The following is a 20117-nucleotide window of genomic DNA, read 5'->3' as shown; positions in this document are numbered from 1 at the left end:
ACATCTATCTGAGGATTACAAATTCCAAGTACTGCTGGATCATCTGAAGTTCCCTCCTGCATTTCAGCTTGCAAAGAGATATGTGCATGACCCTATGCCCTTCACTAAAGCGATGCAGGCTCTACAGCAGCGCTATGGACAGCCACGCCAACTAGGTGAAATTAACAACATTTTGAGAGCTCCTACAGTGAAAACTGGAGATGCACAGGGGTTTGAAGACTTTGCTCTATCAGTTAGTAGTCTGGTGGGACTACTAAACTCCATGGAAGGAGCTGCCAAGAGTGAACTAGAGTGTGGCTCCCATGTGGACAGGCTTTTGAGTAAACTCGCCTTCTCCTATCAAGACAGTTTTGCTGAATATTGTCTTGCAAAGGGCATCTTACAGAGTGACTCAGCTAACACCTATACTCTCCCTGACTTTGCACAGTGGTTGGAGAGGAAGTCACAGGCCATACAGATATCACGAAGAGCTACAGAAAGCTACATATCTGATAAACCCCGCTCAGATCGTAGAGACAAGTCATCACGACCATTAAAGACATCCTCATCAGTCTACTATGGCACTGACAAGTCTACAACACCGTCGGCTAATACCACTTCAGCCCCTACTGAGAGTAGAGAACCTATGAAAGGGAAGAAAAGAGAGAAATTCAAGCCCTACTGCCCCTTTTGTAGCAGTACCGAACATTACTTGAGTTCCTGTTCTGACTTCAGCAAGCTGAGTACTACACAGGTTATTACGTGGATTAATGACAATAAGAGATGCTGGAGATGTGGTCGGAGTCATCAGCCTGACAGTTGCAATCTGAAGAAACTTTGTGCCACCTGTGGAGAACAACACCTGCAGATCCTTCATGAAGCTGCCTCCAGCTCAAGCAAGAGTATCCTGACACTGAGTACAGCCTCCAGTATGGTGTATTTAGACCAAGTCACTCATTCAGGCAGAGTTATGCTTAAAGTGGTCCCAGTCATCCTCCACAATAATGGGCGATCTCTGTCCACCTACGCCATTCTTGACGATGGATCAGAGCGGACTATAGTTCTATCTGCAGCAGTTCATTACCTGCAATTAAATATCACAGAGGAGTCCCTCAAACTACGAACCATCAGACAGGAGGTGTCACAGTTACAAGGCGCATCTGTTTCTTTTGAACTAAGTGCACCCAGCTCTCCCCAAATCAAACATCACATCAGACATGTTTTTACTGCTAAAGAACTTAATCTGGCAAAACAATCCTGTCCAGTGGACATACTCCGTCAGAGATATCCACATCTGGCTGACGTTCCCATCAAAGCATTTAAGGATGTGCAGCCTATGCTTCTTATAGGCTCAGATAACGTCCAGCTCATCACCCCTCTGTCACCTGTCAAAGTTGGTCCACTAGGCAGTCCTGTTGCTGTCAACACTAACCTCGGTTGGGCCATCCAGGGACCGGCTACATTTCTACATCAACCTACTGAAGCCTCATGTCTGCACACATCCCTGTTACCAACTCCCTCTCAAGTACTAAGACAGAACGTTGAGAAGCTGTGGCAGTTGGATGTGCTCCCCTTTCGATCAGAGAAAGAGGTAACTCGCTCTAAACAAGACAAAGAGGCACTGGAGTTACTGCAGAAAACCACAGAACGTGTACAGGTGGATGGGATAGCTCGTTATGCTACTCCTCTGCTCCGCCGCAGAGACTCCCCTAAACTACGAGCTGGTCATGAAGCAGTGATGGCTCTCCTTCGGTCCACAGAGAAGCGCCTGATTAAAGATCCTGATCTTGCGGCTGTGTACAATGCAGAGATACACAAACTGGAACAAGCAGGTTATGTAAGAAAACTCACTCCTGAAGAGGCAAACCGCACAGATGAATCCTGGTTCATTCCCCATCATATTGTGCATCATAACAATAAGCCTAGGAGAGTTTTCAACTGCTCCTTTCAATACAGGCAAGACTGCCTTAACGACCAGCTGCTAGCAGGTCCAACTCTTGGTCCATCCTTAATAGGTGTCCTGTTGAGATTTAGGGAGCACCCTGTTGCTGTGAGTGGGGACATACGAGGCATGTTCCATCAGGTGCGGCTTCTTCCTCATGACCGGCCTCTGCTGAGATTCGTGTGGAGAGATATGGAGAGAGACCGGAGCCCGGACATTTATGAGTGGTGTGTCCTGCCCTTTGGAACCACATGCAGCCCCTGTTGTGCCACGTATGCCCTTCAGCGCCATGTGCAGGATCATAAAGATGGCAATGAACAAGTACTAGACTCAGTGCTGCGCTCATTTTATGTTGACAATTGCTTACAATCTCTGCCCCTTGCTTTGCAGGCGCGACCACTCGTCGATAACATCAGAGAGTTGCTATCTACTGGTGGTTTCGAAATCCGACAGTGGGCCAGTAACTATCCGGAGGCCATTGCTCATCTCCCCTCTGAAGCAAAGTCCCCTACCTGTGAGCTGTGGTTGACTGAACACCAACCAGATCCTCAAGAATCAACCCTAGGCTTGACATGGCACTGCTCCGCAGACCAGATCGCCTACAGATGTCGGCCAGTGGTTCCTCAGGACTCAACCATGAGAAACATCTACAGCATTCTCGCCTCTCAATATGACCCACTGGGTTTCATCATCCCCTTCACAACCTGGGCAAAGGTTATTGTTCAACGCCTGTGGCAGAACGACAGAAACTGGGACGATCCCATCGAGGGCGAGTTACTCCAGCGGTGGCAAGAGTGGGTGAGTGAGCTACAGTATCTACCAGAAATCTGTCTGCCTAGATGTTACACAGCCTCAACAACCCAAGAGGGAACTTTCCAGCTTCATGTATTCTGTGATGCATCAGATAGTGCTTACGGAGCAGTGGCATATTTGAGATTTAAATCGGCAGAACATGAGGTCCACACTGCCTTTATCATGGCCAGATCACGTGTAGCCCCCCGCAAGAAACTGTCGATTCCCCGTTTGGAGCTGTGTGCTGTACTGGCTGGTGCACAACTGTCTAGACTCCTCCTCAATGAGCTTACTCTGCCCATTAGTGAGACTACTCTATGGACCGATTCTACCACTGTGTTGAATTGGATCCAGTCTGAGTCCTGCCACTATAAAGTATTTGTAGGTACTCGTATTGCCGAAATACAGGAGCTGACTGAGGCCGCCAGCTGGAGGTATGTCCCCTCGGCTTTGAACCCAGCAGATGACATCACCCGGGGAAAACCATTACGTGAGCTGTCAAAACCTAGCCAGTGGATGGATGGGCCACCCTTCCTGAGACAAGCATCCGAGCAGTGGCCAGCACGACCTGCTGTGAGTACAGACACTGAAAATAACACTGAGCTAAAGAAATCAGCTTTCTGTGCCTATGTCACTGCAGATTTGGCACAGTCTGATCCTGTATACAACACCTGGGCTGATTTGGTGCAGGCCACCTACCTGTCTTCTCACGGGGCGGCTGCCCATCCTATGTCAGCAGCACAACGACTGGAGACAGAAGTTCAAATTCTCAAACAGGCACAACAGGACAGCTTCCCTGCTGAAGTACACACACTTAAATCTGGGAAAGAGGTGCAGAAAGACAGCAGACTGAGCAATCTTTCTCCAGAATATGACAGTCAGCTTGGCCTCATACGAGTAGGTGGACGTCTCCGGCGAGCAGAGCAGATGGATTTTGACACTCTGCATCCTATCGTGTTGTCACCAGACCACCCTACTACTCATCTCATCATTAAAGACTATGATACACGTCTCCTGCATCCTGGCCCAGAACGTGTCTTTGCCGAATTGAGACGTAGGTATTGGATATTAAGAGGCAGACAGGCCATAAGGAAGCATCAGTATCGCTGTTTGGAGTGTAAGAAGTGGAGAGCCAAGCCTGTTTCACCGAAGATGTCTGATCTCCCTGCTACCCGCTTGCGATTACATCAGCCGCCATTCTGGTCCACAGGGATTGACTGTTTTGGCCCTTTCACTATAAAGATAGGCAGGAGACAAGAGAAAAGGTGGGGCATTATATTTAAATGCCTTACTACCCGCTGCATTCACCTCGACCTCCTCACTGGTATGGACACTGACTCCTTTCTCATGGCTCTGCGCAGATTTATTGCTCGAAGAGGAAAACCCTTTGAAATACTGAGTGATCAGGGCACCAATTTTAGAGGAGGAGACAGAGAGCTGCAGGAGGCATTCAAAGCGATGGAGCCACGACTGCAGGAGAAGCTCAGTGAACAGAGCATCACTTTCCACTTCAACCCTCCGCATGCTCCACATTTTGGGGGAGCCTGGGAACGGGAGATCCGTTCAGTCAAATCTGCACTTCAAGTAGCTCTCAAAGCTACTTGAAGTGCTTGCAGTGCCAGAGGATCTGTTGCTTACCGTTCTTATTGAAGTAGAGGGCATACTTAATTCCAAGCCACTGGGATACGTTTCCTCGGATATTGCAGATGTTGATCCGATCATGCCCAACATGCTGCTCATGGGGCGGCGTGATGCTTCCCTTCCCCAGGCAGTTTATGGCACCAGAGAAAAACTTGGAAGGCGCAAATGGCGTCACAGCCAAGTCATAGCGGATCAGTTCTGGACTCAGTTCACTCAGCGCTACCTGCCTGGACTGCAGCATCGCCAGAAGTGGAACCAGACCACTCCACCTTTGAAGGTGGGACAAACTGTCATGGTGGTGGACTATCAGCTCCCACGGGCTTCCTGGCCCGTAGGACAGGTAACACAGGTGTTTCCCAGCCCGGATGGACAGGTGCGAGTGGCTGAAGTCGCCATTGGGGAACATAAATACCAACGGCCTGTGTCAAAACTTATCACTTTACCTGAACTGTCAGCTGAATGTCCTTAGTTATATTCGCATGGGTTTTTAATGTTTACTAATGTGCTATACACATTAGGGGGCGGCTGTATAAAACCCCTGTGATTTGTGTATATAGACTGTTCCACGCACCCCCTCTAACCTCTGCTAAGATGGTACATTCCTCCCATCCTTTGTTTGTGTGTTGCGCTGGTTCACCGTGATAGCGCTGGTGGAGCTGGGCTGTTGTACTGAGCATGTGTCGTGCGTGTGCGTGAATGATAAGTAAGTGCCTTGTATTTGTTTGTTCTATGGTTGTAACTTATCATATACTTGCCTATGTACATTGTGTGATGCTTTTATAGAGTTTCCCAGCGGTTTGTGTAGCCACGAGGCACTGTATATTCACGCTGATTTGACCAAAATGGCGCCACCCTTGTGAACTGAGCTGCCCAAAGTAAAGATGGAGTCGATCCCTGTGCAGCAGCTCATTTGTGTCCACCAGGGGGTGGTGTTTAGTCATTTTCGAATTAGATTTTCTGTTCAACCCTTTCTGTATTATTTAGACCAGTTTGGTTGACTTTGTTTGCTAATTGTAATTTCTGTTACTTTACAGAACCACACACATACTTATGTATACTCACAAATCCGCTTCTGAGGATGTTTGAATTAAAGGAACCCAAATTGTCATCGCTGTGGACCCTCTCTTTCATCATATAAGTCACCTGTGCCTTCTGACCGAGGATAGGAATATCCTGCTGTAATTTGCCAGTTTATTAAGCACACACATGTCCAGTTCAACATTTATTACCAACCTGAGAGTTTATCCGCTGGTCATTCGACATGACGAATGACTTCTGCAGTCTTAATTCAACTCAAGACGCTGTAGGTTCCCGTAAGTAACACTTTCGGTCCGCTAGTAAAGGCACGTAGGCTGTGTCCCAATTAAGAGACCGCACGCTTGAAGTACGCATTTTAAGTGCGATTACGTCACCGCCACGCGACGACGGCTGTCCCAATCTGGTCGTAAAGTCTGACGTCACTAGCCGTGTCTGGGCCTAAACTCCGCTGGAGGTACATATATCAAACGATCACTGTGGCATTACTGAGAGTTGAAAAACTGTCTAAAGTCTTTCATCTTTAATAAAATGACCAGCGTTCTGCTCTACCAGGTGTAACAATTGAGTTTAACATCCAGGCATCCATGAAAATGGAATTTATGACATTTAACGGAGTTAGAAGTTAGCACGAAGTTAGCTCGCTAGCTTCTATCTAAATACAATATAGAATGTCCTGACTGCGGGGTTTTGGAAACAAATTAAAACGTACAGCTCTGTTATCACTTCCAACATAAATGAAGACACGAAACTAAACAGCAGTGACGTTTGTAAGGTTACTGAAGTTTGGCTAGCTGGTATATAATGATATATAATTATAATATAATATATAATGTATATAATGATGTGCTACGTGACCGCTAGCGACATATTATGTTAGCATAATATAAACAAGCTAACTTTATTTCCACTTGATAAAAGTTAACTTGAGTGTTCTCGGAGGTCAGGAACAAATGTAATCGCATGGCAGGATGCTGTAAAAGGACCAAAATTCAGTCAGGAGAACAAGTGAGATAATCCATCCACAATACGAGGTTAGTCATTCATATACTGCTGCATGGGCTGTGCTGTAGTTACATCCTAAGGTTTTAAAAAATGAGCTTTAATAAATGATTAGCTGTAATAAAAGCCGAGGGATGTCAACAGTGATCACTGACTGTTTTAGGAGCTTTTTGAGATTAAATAGAAGAAAATACAAAACATTAAACATGTTAACAACACAAAAGCCATATTAAACGCAGACTACTTTAGGCCCGGAAGTAGGATTCGTCACGTCATCACTTAACGACCGGTTGAAGTGTACTCCAAATGTGCCATTGATTTCCCCAAATATCAAGCACGCTTCGTGGTCCCATATATCCCACAATTCATAGCGCGGCGGTGGGTGTGTATAATTTTGCCACAAAATACGGCAGAAGGGAGCGGCCGAAGAGTGAACTGTCAAAAGTAAGTACTGAATATAATGTCACTTATTTATGTGCGAATGTTTAATAACGAAGATCATTAAAACATTACTGTTGGCCACATTTCGGCAAAGTTATGTGACATTACTGATGTTTGTACTTTCAGCGGTATCTTGGTTTTAAAGCCTCTGCTACTAAATATATATATAGTTGACCTTAACGTTACAGAGAATGTGATGATTTTATGGATAATTAAAGTCAGTTATATATCCACAAACACAACAAGCTGAAAGTCAGTGATGCTGCTCGGTTTGCAGTCCTGAATACCACGGCTCAAGCAGGATTCACTGCACTGTTAATGTTAGCTATGTTATATTGCTTCCTCTGTTCGGTGGTGTCGAGCCAAACAGACTTTAACGTGTGTTTGAACGAGGTGACGGTTCACTCGTTAAGCTGAAAGAAAGATGCTTTAATCACAGGAGTCACACATGTGTCCACTGTACCATCTTGGAACTCTTCTTGTTTAGCACTCATAATAACAAAAACACTAAATCCTCCTTCTCTTGTGCTGTTTTGTAGCAGTGTATACACCTGAGACTGTCACCTGTCTGTCTGTCCTGCACTCTCTCTCTGTTTCTTTCTCTCTGATTGTGGAATAAAAGTATGAACATGTGTTTATAAGTTACACTTGTGTTTGAATCCTGCAGCTTATCACACATTTGATTTCCATGTGTGACAACTGCAAGTGTCCAGAGTGACGACAGACTGAGGGACCCACTGCTGCACATCATCTGTGAGGCTTTGCACACCTGACGATCCACCAGGACAAACTCAGCAGTGTGTGAGGAAGAGGAGGAGGAAGAGCCAGCAGCAGCTGACAGATGGAGAGAATAGACAGACTGTTCCCTGTTTGTGAAGGACTGCTTGGAAAGTTTAACATAACTAATTGTTGAATCAGTCTTATTAGGTAATGTTCAAATAATGTTATCATTCCAGTGTTTTCAGTGTGGGAGAAAGTACTCAGGGCCTTCAAGTTACACACTATGAAAGGCAGCAACAAGTTTAATATTCAGAAACCTAAAGTATGTATCAGCAGCAGAATGGAGCTAAAAATAAATGTTTGTTTCAGTTCTATGAAGCTTTGAGTATTTTGGATTAGTAGCACTGCTGTGTTTGTTGCATCATATTGCTGTAATTGTTTATATGCTTTATATATTCTGAGGTAAGTTGATCTATAGTGTTACATCATATTCTATAAGGATGTTATGTGTTTGTTTACTTTCTGCCCAGTTTGACCCATTTAGCAGAAGTCAGCCTGTTTAAGGCTCTGATATCTATTCTGTATGACTTAAAGCAGTTATGATGCTCGTATGATTTTCTCACCCAATAAAGGAATATTTAATATATCAGTCTACTCTTCATTCTATCAGAAACAGTTATCATAGCTCATACATTTTCTTTTTGCACATATATGTAAGCATTGAGCCAAATTTAGTAATGCCAACAAATTAAATGAACAATATTTGTCTCTTACATATGATACATCTATAGGTATTTATACACTGTAAAAGATTCTTGTCTTTGAGTAAAGATTTAAGGTGATGGGAAATATAAATAACTGAAACTTCTTTACTTAAGCTCAGTATTTGACACAGAGTTCACTCACATGTGCTGTACCAGTGTACCTGCACATGTGATGTGACAATAAAAGTGAATTGTTCAAGTTCACTGCTGTAATAACTAATAATGATTGATATAATAACTATAATATTGGCCATATTATATTTGCACTGACTTTAGTCTCATGAATAACATAATTGTTATTTACTATCTAATCTTAAACGACTGTTCAGTACAGAAATGAAGCCCAACAATCATGTTTTACAGTCCTGTGGTTTCAGCCTCAGATACTTATTAAATAACACAAAGCTCGTGTAGAAACAAACAATGAACAAAATATGTTCTCCTTCATTTCTGTCAAACACTGCTGTATGACACGTTTCCAGCGGTTGGTATCATGGTTGCTAGGCAACCGAGGCAGCGCGACGGAAACCATCCTATTTCACAAGCCTCGCACTTCCGGCCTTAGCCGTCTTTGAGTACGCGGCCCTTGTGGACCGTTAAGGCTGCAGAACCTGAATTGGGATACAGCCTAAGGCTGTTCCAATTCTCAGCACCGCGCCTGTCTTTCCCTGAGTCTTTAGCAAATCTCCTTCCCACGATGACGTTTCCATCGAGGCCAAGAAAAAATAGTTTAGGAAAAGGAGACAGGCGCTAATTTTGAAATTACACCCCACGTGGTTACGTTATGCAGCTGAGTCACGTGACCGGACAGTAACAAATCGCCACAGAGCCAGGAAAAGGGGGCGGAGAAAGTGTGTGTGCAGGAGAGGAGTCGAGCAGAGAGAGCTGCTTTTTCATGAAACGGGAGTAAAGTAGTGAACTTACAGGAACATATACCACTACCAACGTTTGGATCGATATCTGCATCGATCTACACACCCTTGTCTCCTGGATCGTAGCCGAGATCAGCGTGAACCACGTGGGTCTCTGCTCCCTGATCTGTTTCTTAAGACTTTCAGCTTCATCACGGAGTTTCTCTCGGTTTGTGGGCTCATCTAAAGGTAAGCACCGAGCTAACTTCAGTTCAGTTTATGTTGATTTTATCTCTGTTGAGAATAATAGATTGCTTGGTATACAGTGGAGTTAGACAGACTGTAGAGTTTGTGATTGTCTGCAACATTATAATCTGGCGGTTGCTAGAGGGTAAGAATACATACAGAAAAATAGTCTGCAGGGCAGGAGAAGAGCCAACCCCCAGGACAGAAAACCACAGGTACAAGCGTGGGGGTCTGACGTCACTAGCCGTGTCTGGGCTTAAACTCTGCTGCAGGTCCATATATCAAACGATCACTGTGGCATTACTAAGAGTTGAAAAACTGTCTGAAGTCTTTCATCTTTAATAAAATGATCAGAGTTCACCAGGTGTAACAATTGAGTTTAACATCCAGGCATCCATGAAAATGGTATTTATGACATTTAACGGCGTTAGAAGTTAGCAGGAAGTTAGCTAGCTGGCTTCTATCTAAATACAATATAGCATGTCCTGACTGCGGGGTTTTGGAAACAAATTAAAACGTACAGCTCTGCTATCACTTCCAACATAAATGAAGACAGAAAACTAAACAGCAGTGACGTTTGTAGGGTTACTGAAGTTGGGCTAGCTGGTATATAATGATGTGCTACGTGACCGCTAGCAATCGCATGGCAGGATGCTGTAAAAGGACCAAACTTCAGCCAGGATAACAAGTGAGATAATCCATCCACAATACGAGGTTAGTCATTCATATACTGCTGCATGGGCTGTGCTGTAGTTACATCCTAAGGTTTTAAAAAATGAGCTTTAATAAATGATTAGCTGTAATAAAAGCCGAGGGATGTCAACAGTGATCACTGACAGTTTTAGGAGCTTTTTGAGATTAAATAGAAGAAAATACGAAACATTAAACATGTTAACAACACAAAAGCCATATTAAACGCAGACTACTTTAGGCCCTGAAGTAGGATTCGTCACGTCATCACTGAACAACTGGATAGGACTTCATAGGATGATCTCCAGATGCATATGTATTGTATTTTCTTCCAGCGCAAATAAAGACGGCTGATTCTTCACCTGGAAGTAAAAGTCAAAAATCCGTTAAATCAGAGAAGTGTGTTCACAGTTTATTGTGAACACGTTGACAGAGTGAGAGACTGTTTGCAGAAAAACACCAACTAATCATTAGCTCAGCATGCTGGGAGAAGCTGAGCGCTCGCTTGCTTGTTCAATTATTTCCATCTCGCTTTGACTGCAGCTGTAACCTGACGTATTCCAGCAGGATTTGTAAAAAGAGTTTTGATAAGCACAATGCTGGACAGCAATGCTGTCATATATACATATACAGGGCTCGCAAAATTTCAAAATCCCTGGTAGCCCTTCGGGCAGGCACTCTTCACTTTTTGGTAGCCCAAAATAAATTTAAGTAGCCCGAATGAAAAAACAAAAAGAGGACAATTTTTTGATTGATGTTTTCTTTCCTTTAATCTTGTAAAGGAAACAAAACATCAATCTAAAAATATTTAAAACACAAATTACAACAACAATTTCAACCATCAACTCAAATATTTGGTTCTAATTGAACAGAAATTTCTATGAACTTGCATGAACGTGTACAACATGAATCAGTCTGTGCCAGATCCTGAATTTAAAATTTCCACTGAAATCACGGGTAAGAGGCAAGTGGAACCAAGATCTTGGACATTTGCTTTTTGAAGTTTGCAAAGACTGCTAAATTTTGCCAGTGGTAGTTCACTCTTTGCAAGATAGTACACTGTTCTAAACAGATTTTTCAGGACTTCTTGTTATGCTTGGTTTACTTTTAGTATGCTTTTTGCAATTGGTGTTTGTTCTAGGAAAGATACTTCAGACTGAGCAATAATGTATTTCTTGCGTTTCTCATGGGTTCTGATGGGGTCTTTCTTAAAATGACTGGTCCCATTAACAAAGGCGCTTGTCGACTCAGAAATCGAGGGAAACTCACGACACACCCGGCAGAACATTATGTTATTTAGCTCCTCATATTCCAGCCACATAAATTCTTTTGTCCATGAAACCAAAAAAGCTGCGCTTTCTTTTTCCCTCATTGTCTGCTTTGTCATAACTTTTCCGTATTGTGGTAGGCTTTTCTTTGGCTGCCCCTTCCTTACCCTGACCTCTCTTGTTTGGCTCTGCAGAACTAAAATACCTGCCTACACCCTGCTGACCGAGCGAATGATCGGTATTGTAATTGTATTGTCATTGTCTGTTGAGTGTGTTTATGATTGTCTGTGTGGAGAAGATTGATTGGAATAGTTATGATGATGTCCACTCCTCACTGTCAATTGTCAGTAAACACTTAATCTGACTCATGAAAAAACCTCTATTAACCTCTATGACATGTTTAAGTTTGCTGCAGGAGATTTCACTTGTCATGTTTGATAGTAAGCTAACGATTGATAAGACGATGTCAGAGGAATTGGTGCGCAATTAATCTGTGATTTACCAATTAGTGCTGCCGCTCTCTACACACAGTTCGCGCGATCGCAAAGTGAAAGTGAAAGCAAAAAACAAGCGCAAATTCAAACGCAATTTCAATGTGTCACATATTGACAGTGGCTCATCGATGCCGATGACATAATTACTCAGCTACATTTGTGAAAGAATGCAAAAGCATTGACATATCTTTCATTCCTATGATAGCCCAACGGGCAGGGCTGAGATGGATTTTGGTAGCCAGACTGTATACATATATATATAAAAAAAAAAAAACACCCATCTCGACCCTGCGGGCGGTTTATCCTTCAAGCTCGGGCCCTCTACCAGAGGCCTGGGAGCTTGAGGGTCCTGCACAGTATCTTAGCTGTTCCCAGGACTGCGCTCTTCTGGACAGAGATCTCCGATGTTGTTCCCGGGATCTGCTGGAGCCACTTGCCTAGCTTGGGAGTCACCGCACCTAGTGCTCCGATTACCACGGGGACCACCGTTACCTTCACCCTCCACATCCTCTCGAGCTCTTCTCTGAGCCCTTGGTATTTCTCCAGCTTCTCGTGTTCCTTCTTCCTGATATTGCTGTCATTCGGAACCGCTACATCGATCACTACAGCCGTCTTCTTCTGTTTGTCTACCACCACTATGTCCGGTTGGTTAGCCACCACCATTTTGTCCGTCTGCATCTGGAAGTCCCACAGAAAATGTGGTCGGAGCGTCCATGTCCTGGAGCCTGGTGAAACGTGTTCGAACCAAAGCGCCTTTAGCTCTCTCATGTAAAAAATGGTTAAGCTCCTGCCTTTTAGAATGTAGACAGTCATTATTCTGCTGACCTAACTGTGAGCCAGAGACATTCTCCAAACGTGTTATCTCTTTTTCAAGGTCCTGCACAGTTCTCATAATATTGGCCGTCAAAAGAAAAACTATATTGCTGACAAAACACACGAATCTGGGCCTTTCCTACCTCCCACCATTGAGTAAGGGAATCAAAATCACCCTTCCTTGATCTCCAGTAATCCCAAAAAAACCCAAAATTGTCACAGAATATCCGATCATGCAATAATTTTACATTAAACCGCCAAAAAGATTTGGATTTGCTGGTGGTAGATAGAAACAGCTCCAGTAAAACTAAGTGATGATCTGTAAAAACAACAGGAAAACACTGACAGTTAATAATTTGAGCAGTAAATGAAACAGGCACATAAAACCTGTCTAATCTCGCTGCACTAATCCTGCCATCAGTCACTTTCACCCAGGTATACTGCCTGGATGAGGGATGCTTCATCAACCAAATCATTTTTCCGTAGGACATCCGATAAAGCAGAAGATGACTGAAGATGCGGCTCCGCCCCAGTCCTATCCAAAGTAAAGTCAAGACAACAGTTCCAGTCCCCACCCAACACAATACAGTCCCCTTGAGCAGCACCACTCAATTTTTCTTTTAATGTTTTAAACAAAATCTCACGCTCAGACCCTAAGGTTGGTGCATAGACATTAACAAAGACAAAAATAAAACCTTCAATTTCAGCCTTCACCAAAAGGACTCTGCCCTTTACCATCTCCATGCTGAAAATAATATTCGCATTTAGAGAAGGAGAAAATAAAATAGCAACTCCTGCGCTAAAATTTGTCCCATGGCTAAGAAACTGCGGCCCACCCCACCACAGATCACAGTCTATTTCATTTAAACTGTCAGTATGTGTTTCCTGGAGAAAGACTATATCTAATCTCTTCTGCTTGATCACCTCAGCTAGTAAGGCCCTTTTATTTGCATCCCTGCACCCATTCACATTCAAAGAGGCCACCCTCAACCCCTGCACATAAGAGGAAGCCATCAAGAAAGCAAACACAAAAACCCAGCAGAGATGAAACACCCAGTGTTGTATGACCATGACGTTTCAGCGTAAAAACTTCAGTGCCTCTATCGATTCAGACGCTTCAACTGTTTCCTCAGACCAGTAACATGTTTCTTCAGGCGATAACGCTTTTTACCATCCAGTAAGTCCAATCCCACAACTTTCTGAAGAGTCATAGCTGACCGAATGAATTTCTCAACATCAGGGAAATATTCCCTGACATTCACCTTTTTACCAAAGGAGTCATCCAGAAAAGCAACGATTTCCTCCAAAGAATACAAATCTGCATTCTGAGACACACTGTCTGCCACAGAAACATTATCAGAGTCAGAATCACACTCCATGTCATTCGCGTCGTTACCATAACAACCAGCAGGCGTCCTGCACTGCTGCTCCTCCACCCCTCCCTCCCCCGAGGCAACAACACACTCTACACCCAACTCAGAGCTCCCCAATTCATCCCCAATCTGCGCTGTACTGACCGCAGGTCCAGCCTCCACCCTCTCTTTCGGCTTGGTTGTAGACATGCAATCACCCACCTCACTCCACACCAAAGCCGTAGCGTCCGCGGGAGAAACGCCGACCTCACCTCGCACCGAAGGCGCAGCGTCCTCTTCAGATAGGGCAGGTTCACCACGCGCTGGAGGCACAGCTCCAGCCGGGTCAACAGCGGCTTCGCCCCGCACTATTAACACAGCCTCAGCCGGGACAAGAGCAGCGTCGCCCCGCACTAGAGGCACAGCCTCAGCTGGGGCAACAGCGGTCTCACCCCGCGCCGGAGGCACAGCCACGTTTAGCGCCTGCTGCCCGCTAACCCCCTCCCCACTATCATCCACAGCAGGTCCCGCTGCAAGCTGTCTGTGAGGACACATTATTTTCTTATGACCCACATCTCCACACTCAAAACATTTCATATTCCCGGAACTAGCATACACCATGTAGAACCCTTCTTCATGTTTGACACGGAAGGAGACATCCAGTGTCTGCGTGGGGGAGTCCAAAAACATGAACACTTGCCTCCGAAGGGACTGAACATGCTTTAACTTGGCGTCCTTACAGCCCAGACTCACTGTCCGGAAGCCACTGGCAAATCTCCCAAAGCGCTTCAGTTCCTGCTCCAAAGCCGCATTGGGAATAAACGGAGGCACCCCCGACACAGTGATCCGAGTGGAGGGCACTGCGAGGGGTGAAACCTGCATAAATTCATCATTCAAATACAGGCCACTCTCTATAAGCCGATTGACAAACCCCTGCTCTTTCAAGAAAATGACAACCGCTTTATTCATACGTGAAGCATACGAAATGTTTCCATGCCCCACCTGCTCACCTACAGCCAACAACACCTGCTCGACAGTGGTGCTCGGCTGCGGCACCACCCTGACCCCATGCTTCAAAGACAGGGACAGCGTCCCACTGGACGCCATCCCTGCCAAACTGAAAAACAAACTACACAATCACAAACCGCTATGAAACGATCATACAATAAACACAGCGAGAAAATGGGGGAAAAAACATTCAGTGAAAAAACCACACGCTCTCACTCAAACACACCAAACTCACCACCATCAAACTCCCAGCATGCAGTGCGAGAGAGAGAGAGGGAGAGGGAGAGAGAGAGAGATGTGCGTGTGTGTATATCTTTTTTGTGTGTGTGTCCCAGCTGACCAACAGGAGTCTGGTGGTGCAACAGAGGAACAATTTCATCCATTTGGACTCAGCTCAGCCACTGGTTGGTCAGTCTGGTCTTGCAGTCTCGGCTGACTGTTCTGTCTACCAGTAGCTGGTGTTTTGCGCCTCTGGTATTCTTGCCAATCCCTTTCTGTGCCCCGCTCATGTATTGACCCATGTGCCTGTTCATCTTAGCCGATATGATGCCTGACAGGAGCTTCCATGTAGTACTGAGGCAGGTTATTGGTCGGTAGTTGGATAGGACCGGTCCCTTCTTGTGTGTGTGTGTGTGTGTGTGTGTATGTATATATATATATATATATATATATATATATAGAGAGATAGATAGATATAGAGAGATAGATATAGATATATAGAGATAGATATATAGATATAGATATATAGATATAGAGAGAGAGATATATATATAGATATATATATATATGTGCGTGTGTGTGTATATCTTTTTTGTGTGTGTGTCCCAGCTGAGCAACAGGAGTCTGGTGGTGCAACAGAGGAACAATTTCATCCATTTGGACTCAGCTCAGCCACTACAGAGGAAACAATCAATGAGTTCAACACAAAAGGTGACAAAAATATCACAGTTATAATATTACTGAAACTGTGTGCACAGCTGGTGTGTTTTTAAAAACATGTTAACAGCAGCTTTATCTTTTGCATCCTGGGCTCATCCATATATACAGAATCTACATTCAAATCAGAAACCACAGAAGTTACAAGAAAATACAAAGATCATATATTATAAGCACACATTGAAAGAACAATATCACAGTTGAACTTGCAATTTCGCAAAAGATTTCCTTCGTTGATCAATATTTCTTCAATAATGTCATTTTAATTATACCTCTCATTGTGTCACATCATTGTAATGTGATACTGCCACCAGAAGGTGGTGGAAACACACCTACAATGTTTTTGTTGACATGTTTGATTCCACTGATGGAGGGAGTTTCAGTTTGTTCCATGACTACATTTCACTCACTGCCTCTGTTTGTATCTCTGTCACTGCAGGACCAACATGGAGCAAGAAGTCAGCGCTCTCAGGAGGCCGACAAACCTCACAGAAGAAAGGGAGAGAAAACCTACAGCTGTGATGAGTGTGGGAAGAATTTTACCCGGACTGGACATTTAAAAACACACCAACTCGTCCACAGTGGAGTTAAAGCTTACAGCTGTGATGAGTGTGGGAAGGATTTTACCCTGGCTGGAAGCCTAAAAAGACACAAACTCCTCCACAGTGGATTTAAACCTTACAGCTGTGAGTTGTGTGGAAAGTCTTTTACCGAGGCTGGACACTTGAAAAAACACCAACTCATCCACAGTGGAGTTAAACCTTACAGCTGTGACTTGTGTGGAAAGTCTTTTACCGAGGCTGGACACTTGAAAAAACACCAACTCATCCACAGTGGAGTTAAACCTTACAGCTGTGACTTATGTAGAAAGTCTTTTACCCAGTCTGGACACTTGAAAAAACACCAACTCATCCACAGTGGAGTTAAACCTTACAGCTGTAAATTGTGTGGAAAGTCTTTTACCCAGGCTGGAGGCTTAAAAACACACCAACTCATCCACAGTGGAGTTAAACCTTACAGCTGTGACTTGTGTGGAAAGTCTTTTACCGAGGCTGGACACTTGAAAAAACACCAACTCATCCACAGTGGAGTTAAACCTTATAGCTGTGACTTATGTGGAAAGTCTTTTACCCAGGTTGGACACTTGAAAAAACACCAACTCATCCACAGTGGAGTTAAAGCACACACCTGTGACTTGTGTGGAAAGTCTTTTACCGCGGCTGGAGGCTTAAAAACACACCAATTCATCCACAGTGGAGTTAAACCTTACAGCTGTGAGTTGTGTGGAAAGTCTTTTACCCGGGCTGGAAACTTAAAAAGACACCAACTCATCCACAGTGGATTTAAACCTTACAGCTGTGAGTTGTGTGGAAAGTCTTTTACCCAGGCTCAAACCTTAAAAAAACACCAACTAATCCACAGTGGAGTTAAATCTTACAGCTGTGAGTTGTGTGGTAAGACCTTGGCTCAAAATAGCAGCTTACAGAAGCATCTAGTTACCCACTCTGGAATTAAGGCGTACAGCTGCGACTTTTGTGGAAAAAGTTTCAGCGACAAACAATACCGAAATATTCACCTGCGGATTCACACTGGAAATGATGTTTACTGCTGTGATCAGTGTGGGAAACCATTTACAACAGATGCACAATTACAACAACACATTTTTAGCCACACTGAGGAGAGACCTTATAAATGTGACCTGTGTGAGAAGACTTTTAAAGCTCCAAATCAGCTGAAAAAACACCAACAGATCCACACCAGAAAGTAACTCTAGAAGTGCAGTTACTGTGAGGTATGTATTTATCTTTATTTTGTAATTTTAACCAGATTGTTTGGAAAAAGTCTGATCAGTAAACTTATGGAGTTATACTGAATGAACTGTTTGGAAAAATATAGACTCATTTTCGCTCAGTAAGCTGAGTGTTGTAATGTAAACAGTAAAATGTAATTGGACATTGGCAGAGATGCTCTTTATTTCAGGCGACGTTCAGGATAAAAACATTGAAGGAATTCCCTGACTCACACTGTCTTTGTTTAGAAGCAGAGTGACGAAACATGGATCCATTTCTCAACCCTGTCGTCACTGTGGTGGTGGGAAAGAGTTTCTCTTTGACCTTTGTGGAAAAACCTTCAATCATGAACAGGACCTAAAACCACATCAACGTAGACACACTGGAGGCAAAATGAACGACTGCAAAGAATGTGGGAGAGGCTTCCACACACCAAGTACATTAAAAATACAGGAACTCTTCCACAGTGGGGTCAAAAAGCACATCTGTGACTAGTGTGGGTCATCCTTCACCTCTGCACGTGAGCTTAAAGAAAAAGCATAAGAGAATCCACACAGAAGAGACACCATACAAGTGCAGACACTGTGACAAAAACTTCTCACAATCAGGTTATCGTAACAAACATGAACGTACACACATGGAAGTGAACGTCAGCTGTGACCAGTGTGACAAGCGCTTCGGGAATCTCAGTTCATACTCCGAACACAAACGATCCCACGCTGTAAATAAACTGTTTCACTGTTACCAATGTGCAAAAACATTCACTTCATTATCTGCTCTGTGCAAACATCAGCCTGATCATGCAGGACTGAAATCACTGGATCACAATGAATCTGAAGAGAGAGAAAGATCCTCTTCTGGTTTCAGGTCAGACTTAAAAACCTCGAGATCAGGCTCCACAAACTTCAGATGGAATCTCCTGTAAAGAGTGTCAGCTGATGTCACACTTGGATCTGATGAGGTAGCTCTGATTTCTGGACCTGCAGTGAATAATCCTGAATGTTACATTTAGGAAGCTGCATGTATAGATATGTATATCAAGTTTATGTTTTTTCCTTTTAGGGATTTGAATTCTCTAAAATGTTATCCCTGTTACATTTTAACTTTTGTTCCCTTAGGACACAGTAGTATTTAGTAGTTGTACTTGTTATTGTATTATTAAAGTTATAGGAATGTCTTTTTTACTTTTTTACTCAAGCTAAACTGGTTTTGGGCTGTACTTCCATGTAATACCAGTTTGTACCAGAAGATGAAGCAGTGAGTCAGTGTAACCTTTATTCAGTTAGGCAAAGACCACAATCTTATTCACATTCGCAGCAAAGAAATGTTGAAAGTTACAAACAGCAGCACACATCAGGACCATTTTAAAGATCACAGGCGACTACTTTTACTTAATTCAAATTCTGTTAAACCTCAATTTTTTGCTCCTCCTTTCACTTTAGTGTATTTAGTCCTTGAAGTCCACATGTTGTTTTTTAATGAATTTTGATCCACATGTTTGCAGCTGTTTTCTTGTTAATTTAAAGTTTGTATTATGAAATCATGATAATGTTAAAGTGTTAGTTATATTTGTGTTATTTGTGTAGAGTTTTTCCTATTAAACAGTTTGGTGTGAAAAATAAAGAAATGGTCTGAGAACAAGTCGTTTGAGCCATGATTTCAGGTTCAAACTAATTTAACTGTTTTCAGTGGTACATGTGGAGGTTTATCACAGGAGGAGTCTTGGCTGTTCTCCACTCACACTGAACAAGGATCCTGCAGCTCATTAAAAACTCTAAAATGATCTTCAAGGATAATATGTTTGATTTTTCTTAAAAAAGTGCTGTTGGCATGAAGTTTTCAGACAGTGTTTTTAAGAGTCATTGTGGTTAACATCTCACACATTCCAATAAAGCAGATGTTCCTGCATTGCAAGTAGGGCTGCCACAAACGATTATTTTGATAGTCGACTAGTCACCGATTATTTTTGCAATTAGTCGACTAATCAGATCATGCATCCATTGGACGTAAAACGTAAAGCTTATTGCACCAGCACGCATCTGCTCTTAAATAACTAGCATTAGCTTACAGCTTAAAATAAAGACAAGATGATAGTTTATTAATTTTTAATGAAATTTGCAGATTGTTTCGGTGAAGTTTGATAAACTCAGCCGTCTGCTCCTTGCTATCTAAAATATAACAGGACACCGGAGTATATTCGCGAGCATCTCGCACTTCTGATAATCAGTTGTCTGCTTGACGTCAATTCAGCTGTGTAAAAACTATAACTTTAATCTCAGCCAAACCGATTTACTCAGGAACAAATAAAAGACTGAAAAAAAGCCAAACAATAACATTTTTAAGTTATCTCAGT

At 43.3% G+C, this 20117-nt stretch overlaps 1 protein-coding gene across 2 annotated transcripts; it reads left to right on the top strand.

Annotated features, from left to right (window-relative positions):
- Nucleotides 1-9163: 9163 nt before the first annotated feature.
- LOC134618210 (zinc finger protein 234-like) lies at nucleotides 9164-19508 on the top strand. Of its 2 annotated transcripts, none has more exons than XM_063463485.1 (4): nucleotides 9164-9416; nucleotides 15867-15968; nucleotides 16414-17766; nucleotides 18016-19508. In XM_063463485.1, exons 2-3 carry the CDS (start codon nucleotides 15951-15953, stop codon nucleotides 17740-17742), a joined length of 1347 nt encoding a protein of 448 aa, XP_063319555.1. In that variant the 5' UTR covers nucleotides 9164-9416; nucleotides 15867-15950; the 3' UTR covers nucleotides 17743-17766; nucleotides 18016-19508. The 2 variants fall into 2 exon arrangements, with proteins under 2 accessions (XP_063319555.1, XP_063319545.1); XM_063463475.1 differs by having other exon boundaries at nucleotides 18013-19507.
- Nucleotides 19509-20117: the final 609 nt, after the last annotated feature.

The sequence above is a fragment of the Pelmatolapia mariae genome, linkage group LG3_W (genome assembly GCF_036321145.2).
Source record: "Pelmatolapia mariae isolate MD_Pm_ZW linkage group LG3_W, Pm_UMD_F_2, whole genome shotgun sequence".
NCBI lineage: Eukaryota > Metazoa > Chordata > Actinopteri > Cichliformes > Cichlidae > Pelmatolapia > Pelmatolapia mariae.
Note: the sequence above shows the minus strand (reverse complement) of the source record. Positions and strands in the feature narration are given on the sequence as shown.